This window comes from Salmo salar, chromosome 10 (assembly GCF_965601325.2).
Source record: "Salmo salar chromosome 10, fSalSal1, whole genome shotgun sequence".
Classification (NCBI taxonomy): domain Eukaryota; kingdom Metazoa; phylum Chordata; class Actinopteri; order Salmoniformes; family Salmonidae; genus Salmo; species Salmo salar.
Window position 1 is genome coordinate 123,046,602 of NC_138300.1, and position 22,203 is coordinate 123,068,804.

General features: G+C 41.4%; 1 protein-coding gene across 1 annotated transcript; it reads left to right on the forward strand.

Moving 5' to 3' along the window:
- The first annotated feature begins 805 nt into the window (after positions 1–805).
- On the forward strand, positions 806–13,381 carry LOC106561786 (guanine nucleotide-binding protein subunit beta-5). The gene is made up of 11 exons (XM_014126029.3): positions 806–1,084; positions 2,972–3,108; positions 3,887–3,928; positions 6,791–6,867; positions 7,012–7,144; positions 8,255–8,398; positions 8,990–9,081; positions 9,289–9,337; positions 9,484–9,580; positions 10,118–10,284; positions 11,985–13,381. The coding sequence occupies exons 1-11, from the start codon at positions 949–951 to the stop codon at positions 11,994–11,996; spliced, it is 1,086 nt and encodes a 361-aa protein (XP_013981504.1). The 5' UTR covers positions 806–948; the 3' UTR covers positions 11,997–13,381.
- Positions 13,382–22,203: the final 8,822 nt, after the last annotated feature.

Genomic DNA, 22,203 nt, shown 5'->3' on the forward strand with positions numbered 1-22,203 from the left:
AGGTAGAAAAATGGCAGAAAAATAAAAGACGGACATCAGAGTATTTTTCAGTACACCAAAACGCATAGTAAGAACGCTAGTAGCCTAATATGTCAAAGACTAGTTGATAAAATGTTCATAAGAAAGAAATGAAATTCTAATGGAAATGTTTCACAATGATGTCATTAGGCAGAGCAGGCAACAGATGGCACACAGACAGCAGAGTTGGGGACAGATATGCAGGGACAGACTGGCAGAGACAGGGAGTCTCAGGTAAGTTTGTTGAGTCTTTGTTTGGCAACATTATGAAAGGTTCTCCATTTTTTTTACTTGTAAAATAGGAACATAATTGGAAAATGCCATGGATACCCCCACTCTCAACTTAAACTGGTGACTGAACTAAGATTTGTTAAAGGCAATGGTATTGCTGTTGTGATTAGTTGTGTAGTTTTGGGTACCGGTAGTTAGGAGTACGGCAAACACCTTATTTCTTTGGTTCCTCAATATACATTTACCATATTACAATGTAGGCTATGTGTTACAGCACTACTTTTGGTGTCCCCCTCAGGAATTGCTCTTGAGAAAATTTCATGTAATTGTCCCCTCCAAAGTTGATATCAGATTTTCGCCCCTGTGTACATGATAGCATTAGTGTTGACCATGTCTAGAATCTTTATATTATGGTTGAGAGGAAAAACAATTCTCTCTTTTTGCGTCAAGCGTAACAATTGTACCTATTGGCGCACTTGATGGATGCAGCCGACACAGCATCCCTCCTCTTTAACCGAGAGAGAGAGAGAGAGAGCATCTTTCCTCTGACGTCATGAGAGCCGCATCAGCTGTGAGCCGCATCAGCTGTGAGCCCCGCGTCCTTCAGCTTGCAAAACATACTCTCTCTTTTTTTTCTCTTTTCTTCTTTTGTTGTTGTTGTTGCTGCTACCCGCATCTGCTCTGACAACGGGAATATATATGATATTTACCACAAACCCTGAAATGGCTACACAGGAGGTTCAACAGAATGAGACTCTCACTAACCTAAAAGCGGAATCGGACACGTTGAAAACGAAACTCGAGGACGAAAGAGCGAAGCTGCATGATGTCGAACGTGAGTGAGAGACGAGAGGGAAGGCCCTGCGAAGCAAAACATGCTCTGTCTTCCCAATAGTACTGCAGGAAACATGTAAACACCACCATATCAGAATATATTTATATATAACTGGCCGATATTGTGAATTTGTCATATTGCTATTATCAGGCTACGGTGAGCACTGACTCGGTCATACGAAGAAAACGGATAATTCTTCAATTCATTTGTAAATGGTATTATTATAATATTATATTTGAAGCCACTTGCTCGCCTATGTATTAATATTACTCGGATTTGTTCAAATGACAAGATGCATTTCCAGCTGCAATTAGACATATATCTTAGGCGTTTGGTGGAATTTACTCCACTATTTGCTATTTCTTTTCACACTGAAAAGCACAGTTTTATTATAGCCGAGATGGTGCTTTAAAAACATTATTCATCCTTGATTTATGCTTAGCTTTGTCGACATTGTTGAGATCAGAGAGATGAATTTTAACGTGTCTAACCGTTTACTGCGGTTTAATATGAACCCCCAACCCGGCGGGATGTTTTAAAGCTAGACCACATTAAGACCGGGCTCAGCTCATGCTATCATAACACCATAAGCAAACGATGGATATTCGTCCTTATAACAACGGTACACTAACGTTGGATATTCGTCCCAATAACAACAGTTAACTAACGTTGGATATTCGTCCCAATAACAACAGTTAACTAACGTTGGATATTCGTCCCAATAACAACAGTACACGAACGTTGGATATTCGTCCCAATAACAACAGTTAACTAACGTTGGATATTCGTCCCAATAACAACAGTACACGAACGTTGGATATTCGTCCCTAAAACAACAGTACACTAACGTTGGATATTCGTCCCAATAACAACAGTTCACTAACGTTGGATATTCGTCCCTATAACAACGGTACACTAAAGTAGGAAATTGCTTGGTGTCTATAACTAACCAAAGATTGATCCCTTCAACACTACTATCTGATATTGGTCCAAAACTAACCACCTTTAACATCAGTACAGTAACGTATGATCTTGGTCCCTACTACAGTAACGTAGGATCTTGGTCCCTACTACAGTAACGTAGGATCTTGGTCCCTACTACAGTAACGTAGGATCTTGGTCCCTACTACAGTAACGTAGGATCTTGGTCCCTACTACAGTAACGTAGGATCTTGGTCCCTACTACAGTAACGTAGGATCTTGGTCCCTACTACAGTACAGTAACATAGGATCTTGGTCCCTACTACAGTACAGTAACGTAGGATCTTGGTCCCTACTACAGTAACGTTGGATCTTGGTCCCTACTACAGTACAGTAACATAGGATCTTGGTCCCTACTACAGTAACGTAGGATCTTGGTCCCTACTACAGTAACGTAGGATCTTGGTCCCTACTACAGTAACGTAGGATCTTGGTCCCTACTACAGTAACGTAGGATCTTGGTCCCTACTACAGTAACGTAGGATCTTGGTCCCTACTACAGTAACGTTGGATCTTGGTCCCTACTACAGTAACGTAGGATCTTGGTCCCTACTACAGTAACGTAGGATCTTGGTCCCTACTACAGTACAGTAACATAGGATCTTGGTCCCTACTACAGTACAGTAACGTAGGATCTTGGTCCCTACTACAGTACAGTAACGTAGGATCTTGGTCCCTACTACAGTACAGTAACGTAGGATCTTGGTCCCTACTACAGTAACATAGGATCTTGGTCCCTACTACAGTACAGTAACATAGGATCTTGGTCCCTACTACAGTACAGTAACATAGGATCTTGGTCCCTACTACAGTAACGTAGGATCTTGGTCCCTACTACAGTACAGTAACATAGGATCTTGGTCCCTACCGCAGTACAGTAACATAGGATCTTGGTCCCTACTACAGTCCACCAGGTGGCAGAGAAGGTTGATGGACTGGGTCAGTTTATCATGAAGACCCGGCGGACTCTGAAGGGACATGGAAACAAAGTTCTCTGCATGGACTGGTGTAAGGACAAGAGGAGGATCGTCAGCTCATCACAGGTGAGTATTAGTTTATTGGCTATGTCCTAAAAGTCCTAAAAGATGCATTCACCGCTCTTGATATATGGACGGTCGCTGTCCATGGTCCTGAAATGAATGGTTAAAATAAAGATTTTCTATCAGATTGACAAGATAGTCGAGTGACCGCTCTAACAATGGAAATACATCTCTTCAAAGATGGAAGGCAGGCGGGAGGAGTCGAAATCAGGTGGGACCATTCTAGCCAATGTGAGGGCAGATGTGTACGTGAACAACAGGCACAACTCCGATATAAAGTCGTTTTTTTTCAAAGTGGCCGAAATGCCACGTGCGTCCACATATATCAGTTCATTCGTAATAACCTAACCATTACGAAATGTACATTCAATCAAATAAGCCTCGCATAGCAAATTACCAATTCAAAAAAATATTTGTTGACCAAATTTCGACACTCTCTCATTTTGTCCTCCATACAATAATTCCTCACTTTGTGGTCTTATTTTCTTGGACAGATTTTCGGCGGAATAAACCTCTCTCGCTTCGACCTCTTCCTCTCTTATTTTAAGCTCGTCATCGCTGACTTTGAGGTTTGGGAAAGGTCCTAAAGCAGATGTGTATATTTCAGTAGCCACCCCTGAGATACTGATGGTCGCTGTCCATATTGCTGACTTTTTGTTTAAAATAATATGCACTGTTTTCAGTGGTTATAACATTTGTGGCGTTTTTGTTGGAAATGTAGAGAATCTTAGGCCTGTGTGCCACTTGTAATGTTTTTTTTCCTAATCTAACTTCTTTTCAGGATGGAAAAGTGATTGTATGGGATGCCTTCACCACTAACAAGGTAGGGAACCTTTTTCTCTCTGTCCAGAAAGGCTATAGAGTTGGCAAATGCTTGGAGACTTCTGTAGTTATTTCATCTGATTTTGGATGAATGACAACATTTTGTGCATCCCGAATGGCACCCTATTCCCTACATGTTGCACTACTGACCAGTGCCCTATGGACCTGTGGTGGTGGCCAGTGCCCTATGGACCTGTGGCGTGGCCCAGGGTGGCCAGTGCCCTATGGACCTGTGGTGGTACCCAGGGTGGCCAGTGCCCTATGGACCTGTGGCGTGGCCCAGGGTGGCCAGTGCCCTATGGACCTGTGGTGGTACCCAGGGTGGCCAGTGCCCTATGGACCTGTGGCGTGGCCCAGGGTGGCCAGTGCCCTGTGGACCTGTGGCGTGGCCCAGGGTGGCCAGTGCCCTATGGACCTGTGGTGGTACCCAGGGTGGCCAGTGCCCTATGGACCTGTGGCGTGGCCCAGGGTGGCCAGTGCCCTATGGACCTGTGGCGTGGCCCAGGGTGGCCAGTGCCCTATGGACCTGTGGCGTGGCCCAGGGTGGCCAGTGCCCTGTGTGGCCACGGCCACCTTTGAAATCTGATTTGATACGTCATCTCTGAATATATTGATAATTTTCACCCAGACTCATCAATCTCACAGGAGAAAACATCAGAGCGAGTGAAACAGCGCCTCTCTGTCTCCGTATGTGTTGCCCATGTATCTGATGCTGTCAGGCCAAAAAGAGTATGACATGTCATTCTTTTTTGGCCAGACAGCGTTAGATAAATGGGCTACATATGGATAGGCGCTTCTACTGTAACTCTATAGCAGCACCCAAGGGGCTTGATTTTTCAAGGTCTAACCTTAGACTTAGTAGTGTCCACCATGAGTGACAGAACACAGCCAATCACGGCACAGTGTTCCGTATTATCCGCTGGCTGCCCCACCACCACAGAAAGCACTGAGCTGAAACACCTGCATTTTGTAGCTGCCTTACTCAAGAAAAATGTTTGTATACAGCGTTCTTTTTTTTTCATTTTTTTTTTTCATTGTTTGCAAACTGATATGTGACACGTATTAATGCCAAAATAACATGCAAAACAGACAAACCCTAAAGAAATACAATTATTTATTTTTTGGGGCAAAAAAAACAGGTGGGGCTCTGCCCTGAATGACAGGTCGCCACTGCCCGAATGAGAAATAATTGTATATATGTTTAACATCTTTTGGGAAACCTGGCTTCCTTTGACGTTCATGAATACACACCACGTGGTAGGCTGAATGTCATTACCCTTATGGTGTTTGTAATAGATGTCCCTTTGCATTCAAACGGCGGGTGCACTGTTCGCATGCTGGAATTATTTTGGAGTAGACGTGAGCAGGTAATCCAATTTAACCTACTTTTTGAAGTGATTTGTTTCGACAATCAGATGAAAACATCATGACCTGGTTGTGTTCATGACACATTAAAAAGGTAATACATTTTACAGTTAAATTACATCTTTACTATACAGCCCATAAATAAATGTAGCGGAGGAGGTCCTGCTAAATATAGACACCCCTGAATGTCAGGGTATTATAGACACCCCTGGATGTCGGGGTATTATAGACACCCCTGGATGTCCCGGTATTATAGACACCCCTGGATGTCCCGGTATTATAGACACCCCTGGATGTCGGGGTATTATAGACACCCCTGGATGTCGGGGTAATATAGACACCCCTGGATGTCAGGGTATTATAGACACCCCTGGATGTGACGGTATTATAGACACCCCTGGATGTCGGGGTATTATAGACACCCCTGGATGTCGGGGTATTATAGACACCCCTGGATGTCGGGGTATTATAGACACCCCTGGATGTCCCGGTATTATAGACACCCCTGGATGTCCCGGTATTATAGACACCCCTGGATGTCGGGGTATTATAGACACCCCCTGGATGTCGGGGTATTATAGACACCCCCTGGATATTGGGGTATTACAGACACCCCCTGGATGTCGGGGTATTATAGACACCCCTGGATGTCGGGGTATTATAGACACCCCTGGATGTCGGGGTATTATAGACACCCCTGGATGTCGGGGTATTATAGACACCCCTGGATGTCGGGGTATTATAGACACCCCTGGATGTCGGGGTATTATAGACACCCCTGGATGTCCCGGTATTATAGACACCCCTGGATGTCCCGGTATTATAGACACCCCTGGATGTCGGGGTATTGTAGACACCCCTGGATGTCGGGGTATTATGGACACCCCCTGAATGTCGGGGTATTATGGACACCCCTGGATGTCGGGGTATTATGGACACCCCTGGATGTCGGGGTATTATAGACACCCCTGGATGTCGGGGTATTATAGACACCCCTGGATGTCGGGGTATTATAGACACCCCTGGATGTCCCGGTATAATTCACACTCTGAATGTCACTTTCAAGGGAATTTACTGCTGTATGCTAACGCCCTTTGATAAAATCCTGACCTTGAATGCAAACACTGTAACACCTTTTGGAACGGATTGATGATTGATTTGAACAGGGAAAATATATCAAACCTGAGCTGAAGCCTTTCAAGTGTTGAACCATCAGAATTACAGTATAATTTAAAAAAAATCCACCTTGCATCGATTAAGGTAAAAAATGCACTATTTATATATATATATATATATATATATATATATATATATATATATTATTTATTTATTTATTTTATTATTATTATTATTATTATTATTATTTTTTTATTTTTATTTTTTTTTTACTTTGAGTCCCATTGAAACCAAGGTCTCTTTTGCAAGGGATCCTTTCATCACAACAATTACACAGTCAAATCAAAAATCTAAATCACATCAAATTTGATTTGTCCCCTAGGAGCATGCAGTGACCATGCCGTGCACCTGGGTGATGGCCTGTGCCTACGCCCCCTCTGGATGTGCAGTGGCTTGTGGGTAAGTCTCCCTGCTCCATCCACATGCTCCATTTTCCCCACTGTGCACTTGTGGGTCTTGGCCCGGTTACTGTGAAGCACAGTCACAACTGTTGACATTAAGAGAGTTAAATAAATAAAATGTGATGGATTGATTGTGTTTCAGTGGTCTGGACAACAAGTGCTCAGTGTACCCTCTGTCGTTGGACAAGAATGAGAACCTGGCAGCGAAGAAGAAGTCTGTCGCCATGCACACCAACTATTTATCTGCCTGTAGCTTCACCAACTCAGACATGCAGGTTAGAGAATACATTTCTCTTATTCTGATGTAATTATTATTTGTTGTACATTTGTATATTTCGTTATAGTCTTTACCAAGGTTTGTATTCGCTCGTTTCTATAACTCGTTGAATTACTTGATTGCCGCAAAATCAGTTTAAAAGAAAAACTTACTGATATGCCGTATCATAATTTGAGCCAGTTTCACACATCAGGAAAATAATCCTGCAGCAACAGGAAATGTGAATTGTTATATGGATTATAATTAATGGATTGTTTTTGGTAGGGATTGCTAAATTTTTTGTTTGGGAAAATCAAGTCTGACATTTTAAAGTGGAAATTAGAAACTTTAGAAGTCTTTTTAAAACTTTAAATCACTACAAGTTTGCATTTCCTGATGTGCAGGAATATTTCTGCAACAACAGGATGATCAAATTTGGATGAGGCATCTGAATTTCTACTACTTTCCTATGACAGATGAGTAATGGTGAAATCACTGCCCCGTCATACTGTACTGCACTCTATACCCGACCTGGAAAGAATTGCCATTCTTGTTTAATAATTCACAACAATCTAATGTTCCCCATTGGCTGTGTTTAGTCACATGCTTTAGCCTCGGGCCAAGACTCTTCTATTTATGGGTCAGTGTCATAGAATTCGGAATCTGAATTCTGAACAGACAAAGTTATTACAATGGCTTCCCTCTGACCTTACGACTTGTAGTAGTGTAGTTGTACTTTGCGCTCTAGGGGCTGGTTTCCCTGACATACTCAATATAGAATATTTTTGGTTCTGAAATGTACAGGGGGAAAAAAAATTTTTTTTTAATGTATGAAATGAATTGAAATGTATGCATTCACTACTGTAAGTCGCTCTGGATAAGAGCGTTTGCTAAATGACTCAAATGTAAAATGTAAATGTAAATGAGCCTAATATAGATCTGGGAAACCAGTCCCATATGTACATTATAGGATGAATCCTAACCTTCACTTAAATCACATTTTCACTTCATCTCCCATTGACATTTAATGAATGAATTAAGTGGCTGTTAGTTTTCACCCCTTATATGAGCACGTGTATTACGTTGTGATCCCAAGATGCAGTTTGTGATGAATCCCTTTGTGTTCCAGATCCTGACGTCGAGCGGAGACGGAACCTGTGCATTATGGGATGTAGAGAGCGGTCAGCTGTTGCAGAGTTTCCATGGACACGCCGCTGATGTTCTTTGTCTGGACCTGGCTCCTTCTGAGACCGGCAACACCTTCGTCTCTGGGGTGAGTGGGTGTGTGTGTGTGTGCGTGCACGTATAATTGTGTGATGTGCAAATGAGGTGTGGATGGAGTGCGAGTGTGATTGGAGGTGTGCATGCAGAGTGCTAATACTGTGAGCAACGTGCCTGTGAAACTGACAACTGCAGTCTTCCATGAATGTGTAACTAAGTATATCCGTTCCCATAGGAACCAGCTATGCTGGCGTTTCACTGTATTGTCCCACAACGGAGAAATTGTGAATAAACAACCTTGATATCCTCTAAGCATTGTCTTTTTCCTTTCGTATTTTTTTTAATTATTCACAGAGAGAGACAGATTTTGAAATGATAGTGAGGAAATCGTGACAGGCTTGAGATTCAAACCCCCCCCCCCCCCCCTGTCTCTAGGGGCATGTGTAGTCCAGAATGCAAAGATACTGTGTTACATTTGACATAATGTGGATATTTTTCATTTAACCTTTATTTAACCAGGAAAAAAAGGCCCTTGGAAGTTAAACCCCTATTTTTTTGGGGGGGGGGGGTTTAAACCTTTTCAAAAAAAAGTTTAGCAATAATGAATGAATTCCTTAATCATCTTCTGTGTGTCTAAACACAGGGCTGTGACAAGAAGGCTAACATATGGGACATGCGCTCAGGCCAGTGCATTCAGTCCTTCGAAACCCACGAATCGGACATCAACAGCGTCAGGTAAGGAGATATGAATTAATTCCAAGGGACTTCGAGACCTGACACTGTTGACACACTGTGTTAATACACCCTGTATTAATAATACGTGAGTCTGGGCGACTGCAGTTGAAAACTAGCTGGCACTGTCCCTGTAAAACCTAAGCTAATCTTCATTTTGTATGGTTTCTTCTACATTACCTGGTTGTTTGTCTCCTTCCTTGGCATCAGGTATTACCCCAGTGGAGATGCATTTGCTTCAGGCTCCGATGATGCTACAGTAAGTTATCATCCATATCATTTACTGCTTGATGCTGCCTTTCAATGTCAAAGTTCATTAAGTACTTTGACATTGAATGTTTTTACCCCCGTTTGCAATTATTTATTTTTTTAAATTCTACTTATTAATGCATGTGTTTGTTTCAGTGTCGTCTCTATGACCTGAGAGCAGACAGAGAAGTGGCCATTTATTCCAAAGAGAGCATCATATTTGGTGCCTCCAGTGTCGACTTCTCTCTCAGTGGTGAGATACCGTATTCATCAACTTCATCTAGTAGCCATGCTTTTACCTCTCTTCTGTTGACCCAGTCTACACTTTAGTGATCCATGTCACTAACCAGTCTACACTTTAGTGATCCATGTTACTAACCAGTCTACACTTTAGTGATCCATGTTACTAACCAGTCTACACTTTAGTGATCCATGTCACTAACCAGTCTACACTTTAGTGATCCATGTCACTAACTAGTCTACACCATGTCACTAACCAGTCTACACTTTAGTGATCCATGTCACTAACCAGTCTACACTTTAGTGATCCATGTTACTAACCAGTCTACACTTTAGTGATCCATGTTACTAACCAGTCTACACTTTAGTGATCCATGTTACTAACCAGTCTACACTTTAGTGATCCATGTTACTAACCAGTCTACACTTTAGTGATCCATGTTACTAACCAGTAAGCTGAATATGAACAGCTTACCGTCACATTAAACCTTCTCTTCAGAAACGATGTATTGCATCTACATTGTTGAAAGAGGACATGTATTTTCTTCAGGCCGGCTACTGTTCGGTGGCTACAACGACTACACCATCAACGTGTGGGATGTCTTGAAGGGGACGAGGGTGTCCATCCTGTTTGGGCATGAGAACCGCGTCAGCACTCTGCGTCTGTCTCCTGACGGAACGGCCTTCTGCTCGGGGTCATGGGACCACACTCTCAGGGTGAGGGATAGGGGTTATCACCTGGGTTATATTCCCAAAAGGACCACACTCTCAGGGTGAGGGATAGAGGTTATCACCTGGGTTATATTCCCAAAAGGACCACACTCTCAGGGTGAGGGATAGGGGTTATCAACTGGGTTATATTCCCAAAAGGACCACACTCTCAGGGTGAGGGATAGGGGTTATCACCTGGGTTATATTCCCAAAAGGACCACACTCTCAGGGTGAGGGATAGAGGTTATCACCTGGGTTATATTCCCAAAAGGACCACACTCTCAGGGTGAGGGATAGGGGTTATCACCTGGGTTATATTCCCAAAAGGACCACACTCTCAGGGTGAGGGATAGGGGTTATCACCTGGGTTATATTCCCAAAAGGACCACACTCTCAGGGTGAGGGATAGAGGTTATCAACTGGGTTATATTCCCAAAAGGACCACACTCTCAGGGTGAGGGATAGAGGTTATCACCTGGGTTATATTCCCAAAAGGACCACACTCTCAGGGTGAGGGATAGAGGTTATCAACTGGGTTATATTCCCAAAAGCACCACACTCTCAGGGTGAGGGATAGAGGTTATCACCTGGGTTATATTCCCAAAAGGACCACACTCTCAGGGTGAGGGATAGGGGTTATCACCTGGGTTATATTCCCAAAAGGACCACACTCTCAGGGTGAGGGATAGAGGTTATCACCTGGGTTATATTCCCAAAAGGACCACACTCTCAGGGTGAGGGATAGAGGTTATCACCTGGGTTATATTCCCAAAAGGACCACACTCTCAGGGTGAGGGATAGGGGTTATCACCTGGGTTATATTCCCAAAAGGACCACACTCTCAGGGTGAGGGATAGGGGTTATCACCTGGGTTATATTCCCAAAAGGACCACACTCTCAGGGTGAGGGATAGGGGTTATCACCTGGGTTATATTCCCAAAAGGACCACACTCTCAGGGTGAGGGATAGGGGTTATCACCTGGGTTATATTCCCAAAAGGACCACACTCTCAGGGTGAGGGATAGAGGTTATCACCTGGGTTATATTCCCAAAAGGACCACACTCTCAGGGTGAGGGATAGGGGTTATCACCTGGGTTATATTCCCAAAAGGACCACACTCTCAGGGTGAGGGATAGAGGTTATCACCTGGGTTATATTCCCAAAAGGACCACACTCTCAGGGTGAGGGATAGGGGTTATCACCTGGGTTATATTCCCAAAAGGACCACACTCTCAGGGTGAGGGATAGGGGTTATCACCTGGGTTATATTCCCAAAAGGACCACACTCTCAGGGTGAGGGATAGGGGTTATCACCTGGGTTATATTCCCAAAAGGACCACACTCTCAGGGTGAGGGATAGGGGTTATCACCTGGGTTATATTCCCAAAAGGACCACACTCTCAGGGTGAGGGATAGGGGTTATCACCTGGGTTATATTCCCAAAAGGACCACACTCTCAGGGTGAGGGATAGGGGTTATCACCTGGGTTATATTCCCAAAAGACAAATTATTAGTATTGTCTACTCCTATCTATCCATCCATCCATCCAATCTATCTTATCATTCTATTCTCCAATTCGTCAAGAGTTTTCCCTGGGACCCTCTCCATTTTCCTCTTCTTCTATAGAACAGCATCAAGATGTATTTTTTTTTTATGGTGAAGTAAGTTTATGTTTCTCTCTCTTATTTGCTTTTTTACATTTCAGATCTGGGCTTAAGACAAAACGACACAGAAGAGGAAAAACTGACCAAGTGAATTCAGTGGTAGATAGATCGAGCCAGTTGTAAACTAAGAGACAGATGTGATTCACTCTGCTTGAATACAATCATCGGTTCAGATTCAGTTGAACATATATACAGTGGTAAAGGGCAGGCATTGTTAACACTGGGTCTTACTGTAGTGGTGTGTGAGGGTACATGTCATCCATGGTCTTTTGATAAAGTTAACAGTCATTATCAACAAACAAAAAAACCCTGCAAAAGGATACACTTTTATTACGAGCTTTAAATAGCGTATCACATTAAGTATTTTAGATCACGCAAGGTCAATATATCTTAATGAAATGAATAATCACACACAGAATGATGATATAGCTACTCTAGTCGAAAGAGAACTAGTGTGAAGTAGATGGTGATAAATAACAACGTTTTGAAATGAATCTACCGGTGAATATACAGAGAGTAAAAAGAGTTAAGAGGAAGAATGTCTTCAATAACCTAATGTATAAGATGTAGTACGATGCAATGTTTAGATTTGAGATATGATGAAAAACAGTCCAATACATTTGGAACCAACCCTCAAGAGTCACAAATCATCTTGGTTGATGCCGCGATAAATCATCTTGGTTGATGCCAGGACAAATCATCTTGGTTGATGCCAGGACAAATCATCTTGGTTGATGCCAGGACAAATCATCTTGGTTGATGCCAGGACAAATCATCTTGGTTGATGCCAGGATAAATCATCTTGGTTGATGCCAGGATAAATCATCTTGGTTGATGCCAGGACAAATCATCTTGGTTGATGCCAGGATAAATCATCTTGGTTGATGCCAGGATAAATCATCTTGGTTGATGCCAGGATAAATCATCTTGGTTGATGCCAGGATAAATCATCTTGGTTGATGCCAGGACAAATCATCTTGGTTGATGCCAGGACAAATCATCTTGGTTGATGCCAGGATAAATCATCTTGGTTGATGCCAGGATAAATCATCTTGGTTGATGCCAGGACAAATCATCTTGGTTGATGCCAGGATAAATCATCTTGGTTGATGCCAGGACAAATCATCTTGGTTGATGCCACATTTCCCATTCTAATACTTTACCCTTCAAGTTCCTTTCCACTTGTGGGAATTCACGTACTGCTTGAGATGTTCAACATGACAAACACTAGATAATATCTAGCTAACATGAATATATAACCTTTTGTGAATACCTACTTATTTAAATTCTTAGACTTATGTATTCCTGTTCATGCAATTATTCTGATGATAATTTATTGTAATTATTATATTGTAGTTTAGTGTATATACAAAGTTACATAATACCATAAACTATTCACTTACACCACACAAAAGTAATAAAATTAATTTGGACTTTCGATTTTGTGTTTATTTCTGCTGTTGTGGTTGCCATATTTGGAATTTATCTGTGATTTGAAGTAAATAAAAAATAAAAGCAAAAAATATGTTTTACATATATATCAATATGACAATTATGATTTATTTTGTAATATATTTTCATATTTACCCGAGGTGGGACCAAGTCACTATTAAAGGAGACACAAGCAAGTCACAAGTCACAAGGTCTGAGTCCCAAGTAGAACGGGTCATTCTAAGAGCACGTCGGTCATTCTAAGAGCACGTCGGTCATTCTAAGAGCACGTGTACATTCTAAGAGCACGTCGGTCATGCTAAGAGCACGTCGGTCATTCTAAGAGCACGTCGGTCATTCTAAGAGCACGTGTACATTCTAAGAGCACGTGTACATTCTAAGAGCACGTCGGTCATTCTAAGAGCACGTGTACATTCTAAGAGCACGTCGGTCATTCTAAGAGCACGTCGGTCATTCTAAGAGCACGTGTACATTCTAAGAGCACGTCGGTCATTCTAAGAGCACGTGTACATTCTAAGAGCACGTGTACATTCTAAGAGCACGTGTACATTCTAAGAGCACGTCGGTCATTCTAAGAGCACGTGTACATTCTAAGAGCACGTCGGTCATTCTAAGAGCACGTCGGTCATTCTAAGAGCACGTCATTCTAAGAGCACGTGTACATTCTAAGAGCACGTCGAGTCGATTCACAAGTCTTAAGTTTAAAAAAAAAAAACGAATCTGTACATCAATGACTTGGAACTATAAGGTTCTGACATTTTTTTGGTCAAAAAAGAAGTTAGTCACGTATAATAAATCTTTAAATGGTTCTTCGTATGTCTGTGAAGTAAGAATTTTGAAAAAGTTAATATTAAGTGGAAAAAAAATTGAATGTTTAACCCATTATAACTTGGTGCTATAAGGTTATATCTACAATCCAATCACAAGCCTGAACAAATACAGACGGACCAATCAGAACACATGTCTTTGCTATCTCCCTCTAAGTATGGTCTAGGTCAGGGTTTCCCAAACTCAGTCCTGTGGTTCCCCCACTGGGTACAGTGTTTTTTTTACCCCCTAACACTACACGGTTGGTTATTTGAATCAGCTGTGTAGTGCTACGGGCAAAAAAAAATCATAATGTGCACCCAGGTGGGGACCCAGGACCGAGTTTGAGAAATACTGGTCTAGTCTAGTCAGCAATAATGTAAAGCAAGCAAGCAACACCATAATGTGCACCCAGGTGGGGACCCAGGACCGAGTTTGAGAAATACTGGTCTAGTCTAGTCAGCAATAATGTAAAGCAAGCTAGCAACACCATAATGTGCACCCAGGTGGGGACCCAGGACCGAGTTTGAGAAATACTGGTCTAGTCTAGTCAGCAATAATGTAAAGCAAGCTAGCAACACCATAATGTGCACCCAGGTGGGGACCCAGGACCGAGTTTGAGAAATACTGGTCTAGTCTAGTCAGCAATAATGTAAAGCAAGCAAGCAACACCATAATGTGCACCCAGGTGGGGACCCAGGACCGAGTTTGAGAAATACTGGTCTAGTCTAGTCAGCAATAATGTAAAGCAAGCAAGCAACACCATAATGTGCACCCAGGTGGGGACCCAGGACCGAGTTTAAGAAATACTGGTCTAGTCTAGTCAGCAATAATGTAAAGCAAGCAAGCAACACCATAATGTGCACCCAGGTGGGGACCCAGGACCGAGTTTAAGAAATACTGGTCTAGTCTAGTCAGCAATAATGTAAAGCAAGCTAGCAACACCATAATGTGCACCCAGGTGGGGACCCAGGACCGAGTTTGAGAAATACTGGTCTAGTCTAGTCAGCAATAATGTAAAGCAAGCTAGCAAGCAACAACAACAACAACAAACACTGTAAGAAATGTTTAAGTAGCCTAAATAATGTTGTCACGTCATTGTTCAGCGATGACAGTAATTTGTCTGATGATCGTAATACATGAATGTATTTGAATGATGTGTTCTGACTATCTATTGGTAAAATAGTGTTATTCTAGCATGTATACGTATTCAAAAATGTATTCAAATTATTTGAGCTTAATCATAACTCCCAAGTGGCGCAGTAGTCTAAGACATTGCATCTCAGTGCAAGAGGTGTCACTACAGTACCTGGTTCAAATCCAGGCTACATCACATCCGGCTGTGATTGGGAGTCCCGTAGGGCGGCGCACAATTGGCCCAGCGTCGTCCGGGTTTGGCCGTCATTGTAAATAAGAATTTGTTATTAACTGACCTGCCTAGTTAAATAAAGGTTATATTTAAAACGTTTTTTTTTTTAAATAGATCAGCTGCTGGTCATTCTGAAATAACCTCTGTCTCGAGTTCTCCTCTCGTCTTTAAACAGTCAGGCTGATGCATGTCAGTCTGGCCCCCTGGTAGATACACATGCAACGACAACGTCCTAATAGAATACAACCAGAAGCAGATTATTCTCCTTCTTCAGTCTTCTTAAAAACTGAACATGTTTAATTCAGAAGCGGCAGAACATTACGGCTGAACCCTGATTTGTGTTTTAGGTACCCCCCCCCCCCCTTTTCATTAATTTATGAACGTTATGAAAGAAGAATTCATTACAAAGGTCTGGAATGTGAAAACTTTGATGCTCAATATCTCAGAAACATTATTTGTTGTCGATTTAACCTTATTACCACTGTCACAAAATATTTGTCTGTTTATTGTGGGTACCAGACAGTCATTTTCATTATTTTGTTTATGTAATAATTTTAACAGTAAATTCCAAATGCTTGCTTCATAAGTAAATGATCAATTTCAAGCAATGTTTTTACATACCAAAAAGACCCAGTTGGCCTATGCTAGTAATTGTTGCTTGATGTTCCATTGCTGGAGAGGTTGTAAACTTAACTGTTCATATTCTTAATCACCACATTTTGTTGGGAGCTGCATATTAATGCCAATCCTCTCTCCTAACACTTTGACATTTGCGCTGCATCCAGAGTTTATAACTGTAGAGCAAATCAGCAATTTGTTCTCCGGCGAGGACAGCTCATAATAATAGCTGGAATGGAGCCAATGGAGTTTTGATAACATTCCGTTCACTCCATTCCATCCATTATACTCCATTCCAGGCATTATTATGAGCCATTCTCCCCTCAGCAGCCTCCACTGATGTAGCCTATTAAAATATGTATAAACCATTTTTCCCAGTCGGCGCTTGTTTTTTTTCCCCGAGCTCCAACTTGTCTTGAATGCACTGAAGTCGGGGCTTTCGAGTTCACAGTTGTTTTGAACGCAGCATACAAGCTACCTGTCGTCACAGATGTACGAGAAAACCAAGTCTATGGTTAAAACTATATTTTCTGTCATCGCCGAGGGAATATAATAATAATAATAAATGTAATTTGTAAAGCACTTTTCTCACACCCCAGGTCCCAAAAATGAAATGAATACAAATGATCCAAAACAAGGAACCGGTTTCGTCTGATCCAGTCGACAGGAGAACAGCATGGTGTTGGGCTGTGCCTTAATAAGGATGGAGACTCTGCAGCCCTAACAGGGTCTAAATACAGTATTTTCTAGCTAACATTCCCAGTTATTTTGAACGCGGAATAAATCCAAACTCTCGCGGTATTTCAATGGTAAATATTGTCCGTGTGTGTATTTAATGTAGTTGACTATATGATCAAGCAAGCATAGCTGGCAAATAACAATCATTTATTCCACCTTCTATCCATTTGCTCTACAAAATGTCTCTAACTACAGCTGCTTAATTAATGTGTTTCTCGACGAGAAATGAACCGCAGTTCATTTGGAATTATCCGTGGTTATTAAAAAAAGGATAGCAGGGTACCAGGAAGAAATATCCCGTTTCAAACGGACGAAAGCGCGTTTACTAACAACTATGGAGTTGGTTTTCAAACCGGAAGTAAAGGTGCATAGATGAGCATGTTTATGAATAAAGTCTCGCTTAATGACATAACCTTTTACATTGCCTGTAGCTGTAGCCTACAAAGAAATACATTGTGAATAATTTGCGAGTGCGACACAATAGACCTGTAGGGACATAAAGCGCTCAGCATTTAAACAACACTTCGCTGTATTAAATCATTAGTGTCTATAAATTGCGCATATAGGCTGTGACTTACTTTATAATTAAATAAAAATGAAAAAATGCCTTATTAGGCTCAGTCTACAGTGCCTTTTTGAATTCATATTTAGAAACAGCTGTTTGGCCAGTCTTTGGCTTCAGGCTCATACGATGGTTCCTGGAGAGCCGGCCAGCAGCAGAGAGTATCCTGTCAGCACCTGTAGGGCCACTGGGGATGCTAAACACCCTTTAGGCCTCTCTTGGCAGGCTGGGCAGAGATACCAGAGCTTTTTTTTCTCTCTATATTGGTAGGCCTAAAGGTTTTTAGGCAAAATAACCCAATCAAAATGGAAAGCTCCTTGAATGTGGGAATATGCCAGGCCTATTGTATGGATAATAGAACAAAAATTAACAAAACTTTTGAGAGCAGATTATTATTATTTTTTTTTTTTAATAAATACTTTGCTGTAATGACACACGTAGTTATCTACCCACCTCGTTCCTTTCCTTTTAGCACGTGCACGTAGTAAGTACACCATCATGCTTTCGGGACACGTGTCTTTTCAGATTCCACAATGGTTCTTTAGTTGTGGACATTACATCACCACACCAGTGGTGGTTCTAGACCATTTCAACTGGGGGGCCCAAGCTGGGGCCAGTTGTACTGTTAGAGGGGCCAGTTACATTAGACGTTATTGTTGTCATATCGTTTTCTTCACTGCATTGCAGGCATTAGCAGGCAAAAGACTATGTTCATAATCATCATCGTTGCCACTGTCTAATAACGGATGTAAAAAAAATAACGATAGCAAAAATTTGTTATGTAAAAATTATTTGATACTCCACATTTAGGGGGGCCACAAGGGGGTCCAAAATTGTTGTCACAGGGCACTTCCCCGCCCCTGCACCACACTCCCTCTCTCTTTCAGGATACGTGTCATTTCAGATTCCACAATGATTCTTTAGTTGTGGACATTACATCACCACACTCCCTCTCCTGCGCTTGGTCCCCATCTTTGTAAGTCACCTTGATTTTGCACCATTGTGTTGTTATCAGTTTCTTTATGAACATATTGAGTGAACTCCATGACAGTAGCTAAAGAAAGGGGCTATTAGCAGCACACAAGTAGACTAGAAATGCATGCTGGGTCAGGCATGCCCTGAGCTCGTGAAGGAGCGCTACTGGAGCAGGCCGACGCTCCAGTCAAATTGGGCGCCATCCCTCACTCTGCTCCGCTCACATTACTCTGTCTACAACAAGTCCATTTGATGGTAACATCTCTGGTGGGAAAATGCGCATATTGTTTTTTTTTTATACAGGTTTGAAGAATATTCGCATGAAAGTCTGTCACCTATTTGGATGGAAACCTATATTTTGTTGATAATATAGCTGGCGCTAATAGTGGATCGATAAGTGTTTCACAGTATTACTTAACTGCAAGTGGCGTGATTGGCAATGTGTGTCACGGCTGTCTGAAGAATGGGACCAAGGCGCAGCGTGTGTATCATTCCACATTTTTATTTAACTATGAAACTATGCAATACATACAAATAAACTCATAAACAAAAACAACAAACCGTAACTCAAAAAAATCTCCCACAAATGAGACCTCTGTGATATTCTCCTACTGATTTCTCCTGGCTGCGTGACATCTGTTGTCAAACTGGGAAAGCTGTTTAGTTCCACTAGCTTCAAACGGGTATAAAGATATTTTTGGAGGCGATTTAGATACAATGATTCCCAACGCTATGTAATATTCATATGTGTAAACATACTGAATTATAATTGGATGCATTTTACCGCCGTATCATACTGTGCTATGATTGGTTAAGACCACCCAGAGTGTGAGGTCATGGTCAGTTGATCATGGTTGGAGATAAGTGAATATGCCTGTAAGTCGCTCTGGATAAGAGCGTCTGCTAAATGACTAAAATGTCAATGTAAAATGTAGCTAGCTAATAAAGAGCTACGTTAAGAAATATCCTGTAGTACTGCATTTTATTATTTTGTACAAAGCGTGTAAAAAAAGACACACTATTCAGTGCTTGTTTTCTCACAAACTGAAATGGTGCAAACAGTGTAGAATTGTAGTAATCAAGCAATTACAGTGCGATTTCCACTAGATAACACAGTCACAAAGTCAGACCACGTTCTACCAGTTTGATATTTTTAATTTGATTTATTTCACCTTTATTTAACCAGGTAGGTTAGTTGAGAACAAGTCCTTTATTTAACCAGGTAGGCCAGTTGAGAACAAGTCCTTTATTTAACCAGGTAGGCTAGTTGAGAAAAAGTCCTTTATTTAACCAGGTAGGTTAGTTGAGATCAAGTCCTTTATTTAACCAGGTAGGCCAGTTGAGAACAAGTCCTTTATTTAACCAGGGTAGGCCAGTTGAGAAAAAGTCCTTTATTTAACCAGGTAGGTTAGTTGAGAACAAGTTCTCATTTACAACTGCGACCTGGCCAAGATAAAGCAAAGCAGTGAGACAAAAACAACAACACAGAGTTAGTTACACACAAACAAACGTACAGTCAGTAACACAATAGAAAAATATATATACAGTGTGTGCAAATGGAGTAAGGAGGTAAGGCCATAAATATCATTGGGTTATTTAAATATATGATAACCACTGCAGTTATTTTGGACAATAATGTCCTCCAGACTATATAGAAGTTATATTGTACAATTTGTGTCTCCCCTTTTTATGGTCGTGGATCCAACTTTGGTCGATTTAACGTCAAATTTGACATTTCGTAGCAGATTTAGGCAGCAGGTTATGAGAATTAGGTTAAGCTTACGAAAAAGGGTATGGGTTAGCTAAAATCCCCCCCCCCCCCCCCCTTTTGACAATAGCTGGATCCCTTTTAGCCAGGACCCCTTTTTCATAAACCTAAATTACATGGTTGCATTCAAGACAATGTTGTTTTTATTGATGTGTTGTCAGTGTCAGTAGAGCAGGCCTAGTCTACCATCTTTTATAAAAAAGATTCTGCTCATTTCTCCAGTCATATAAAGTGTAGAATTGCATGAAATGTTTATCAAAGGCAACATTTTCCAGTGCAAATAAAAACCATCTCTGATATAGCCTATAAACCTATGCCACTACACGCTTATCAGCCACAGCCTAAATTATCACTAGCCACTACTCATAACATTAGGAATAGTAGATGATAGTAGATGTTATAAAGGTGCATTTTTATGGTGGAAAAATAGCTTCCCAAAAAAACTTTAAAGTCACACGACACATGCTAATTGGTAGACTACAAGCTATCTACAGTACCAGTCAAACGTTTGGACACACCTACTCATTCAAGGGTTTTTCTAGATTTTTTACTATTTTCTACGTTGTAGAATAACAATGAAGACATCAACACTATGAAATAACACATATGGAATCATGTAGTAACCAAAAAAAAACTGTTAAACAAATCAAAATATATTTTTGGATTTTAGATTCTTCAAAGTAGCCAACCTTTGCCTTGATGACAGCTTTGCACACTCTTGGCATTCTCTCAACCAGCTTCACCTGGAATGCTTTTCCAACAGTCTTGAAGGAGTTCCCACATATGCTGAGGGGATTGTGGAGACCGGGCCGTCGATGCAGCACTCCATCACTCTCCTTCTTGGTCATATAGCCCTTATACAGCCTTGAGGTGTGTTGGGTCATTGTCCTGTTGAAAAACAAATGATAGTCCCACTAAGCATAAACCAGAAGGGATGGTGTATCGCTGCAGAATGCTGTGGTAACCATGCTGGTTAAGTGTGCCTTGAATTGTAAATAAATCACAGACAGTGTCACCAGCAAAGCACCCCCACACCACCTCCTCCATGCTTCATGGTGAGAACCGTGAAGCATGGAGGAAAACGACAGTCCATCATTACTTTAAGGCATGAAGGTCAGTCAATCCGGAAAATGTCAAGAACTTTTAACATTTTCAAGTGCAGTCACAAAAAACATCAAGCGCTATGATGAAACTGACTCTCATGAGGACCGCCACAGGAAAGGAAGACCCAGAGTTACCTTTGCTGCTGAGGATAAGTTCATTAGAGCTAACTGCACTTCAGATTACAGCCCAAATAAATGCGCCACAGATTTCAAGTAACAGACACATATCAACGTGAACTGTTCAGAGGAGACTGAAATATGTGTCATTTCATCGTTTTTATGTCTTCACTATTATTCTACAATGTAGAAAATAGTTAAAATAAAGAAAAAACCTTGAATGAGTAGGTGTGTCCAAACGTTTGACTGGTACTGTATACTGAACAAAAATAAACACAACATGTAAAATGGTATATTGATTAGACAAGTATTCAACCCCCTGAGTCAATACATGTTAGAATAACCTTTGGCAGCGATTACAGCTGTAAGTCTTTCTGAGTAAGTCTCTAAGACCTTTGGATTGTACAATATTTGCACATTATTCTTAAAAAAATTCTTCAAGTTCAGTTGATCATTGCTAGACAGCCATTTTCAAGCGGATTTAAGTCAAAACTGTAACTAAGCCACTCAGGAACATTCAATGACATCTTGGTAAGCAACTACACTGTAGATTTGGCCTTGTGTTTTAGGTTATTGTCCAGCTGAAAGGTGAATTTGTATCCCGGTGTCTGTTGGAAAGCAGACTGAACCAGGTTTTCCTCTTAAGATTTTGTGCCTAGCTCCATTCCATTTCTTTTTATCCTTAAAAACTCCTAGTCTTTGCCGATGACAAGCATACTCATAACATGATTCAGCCACCACCATGCTTGAA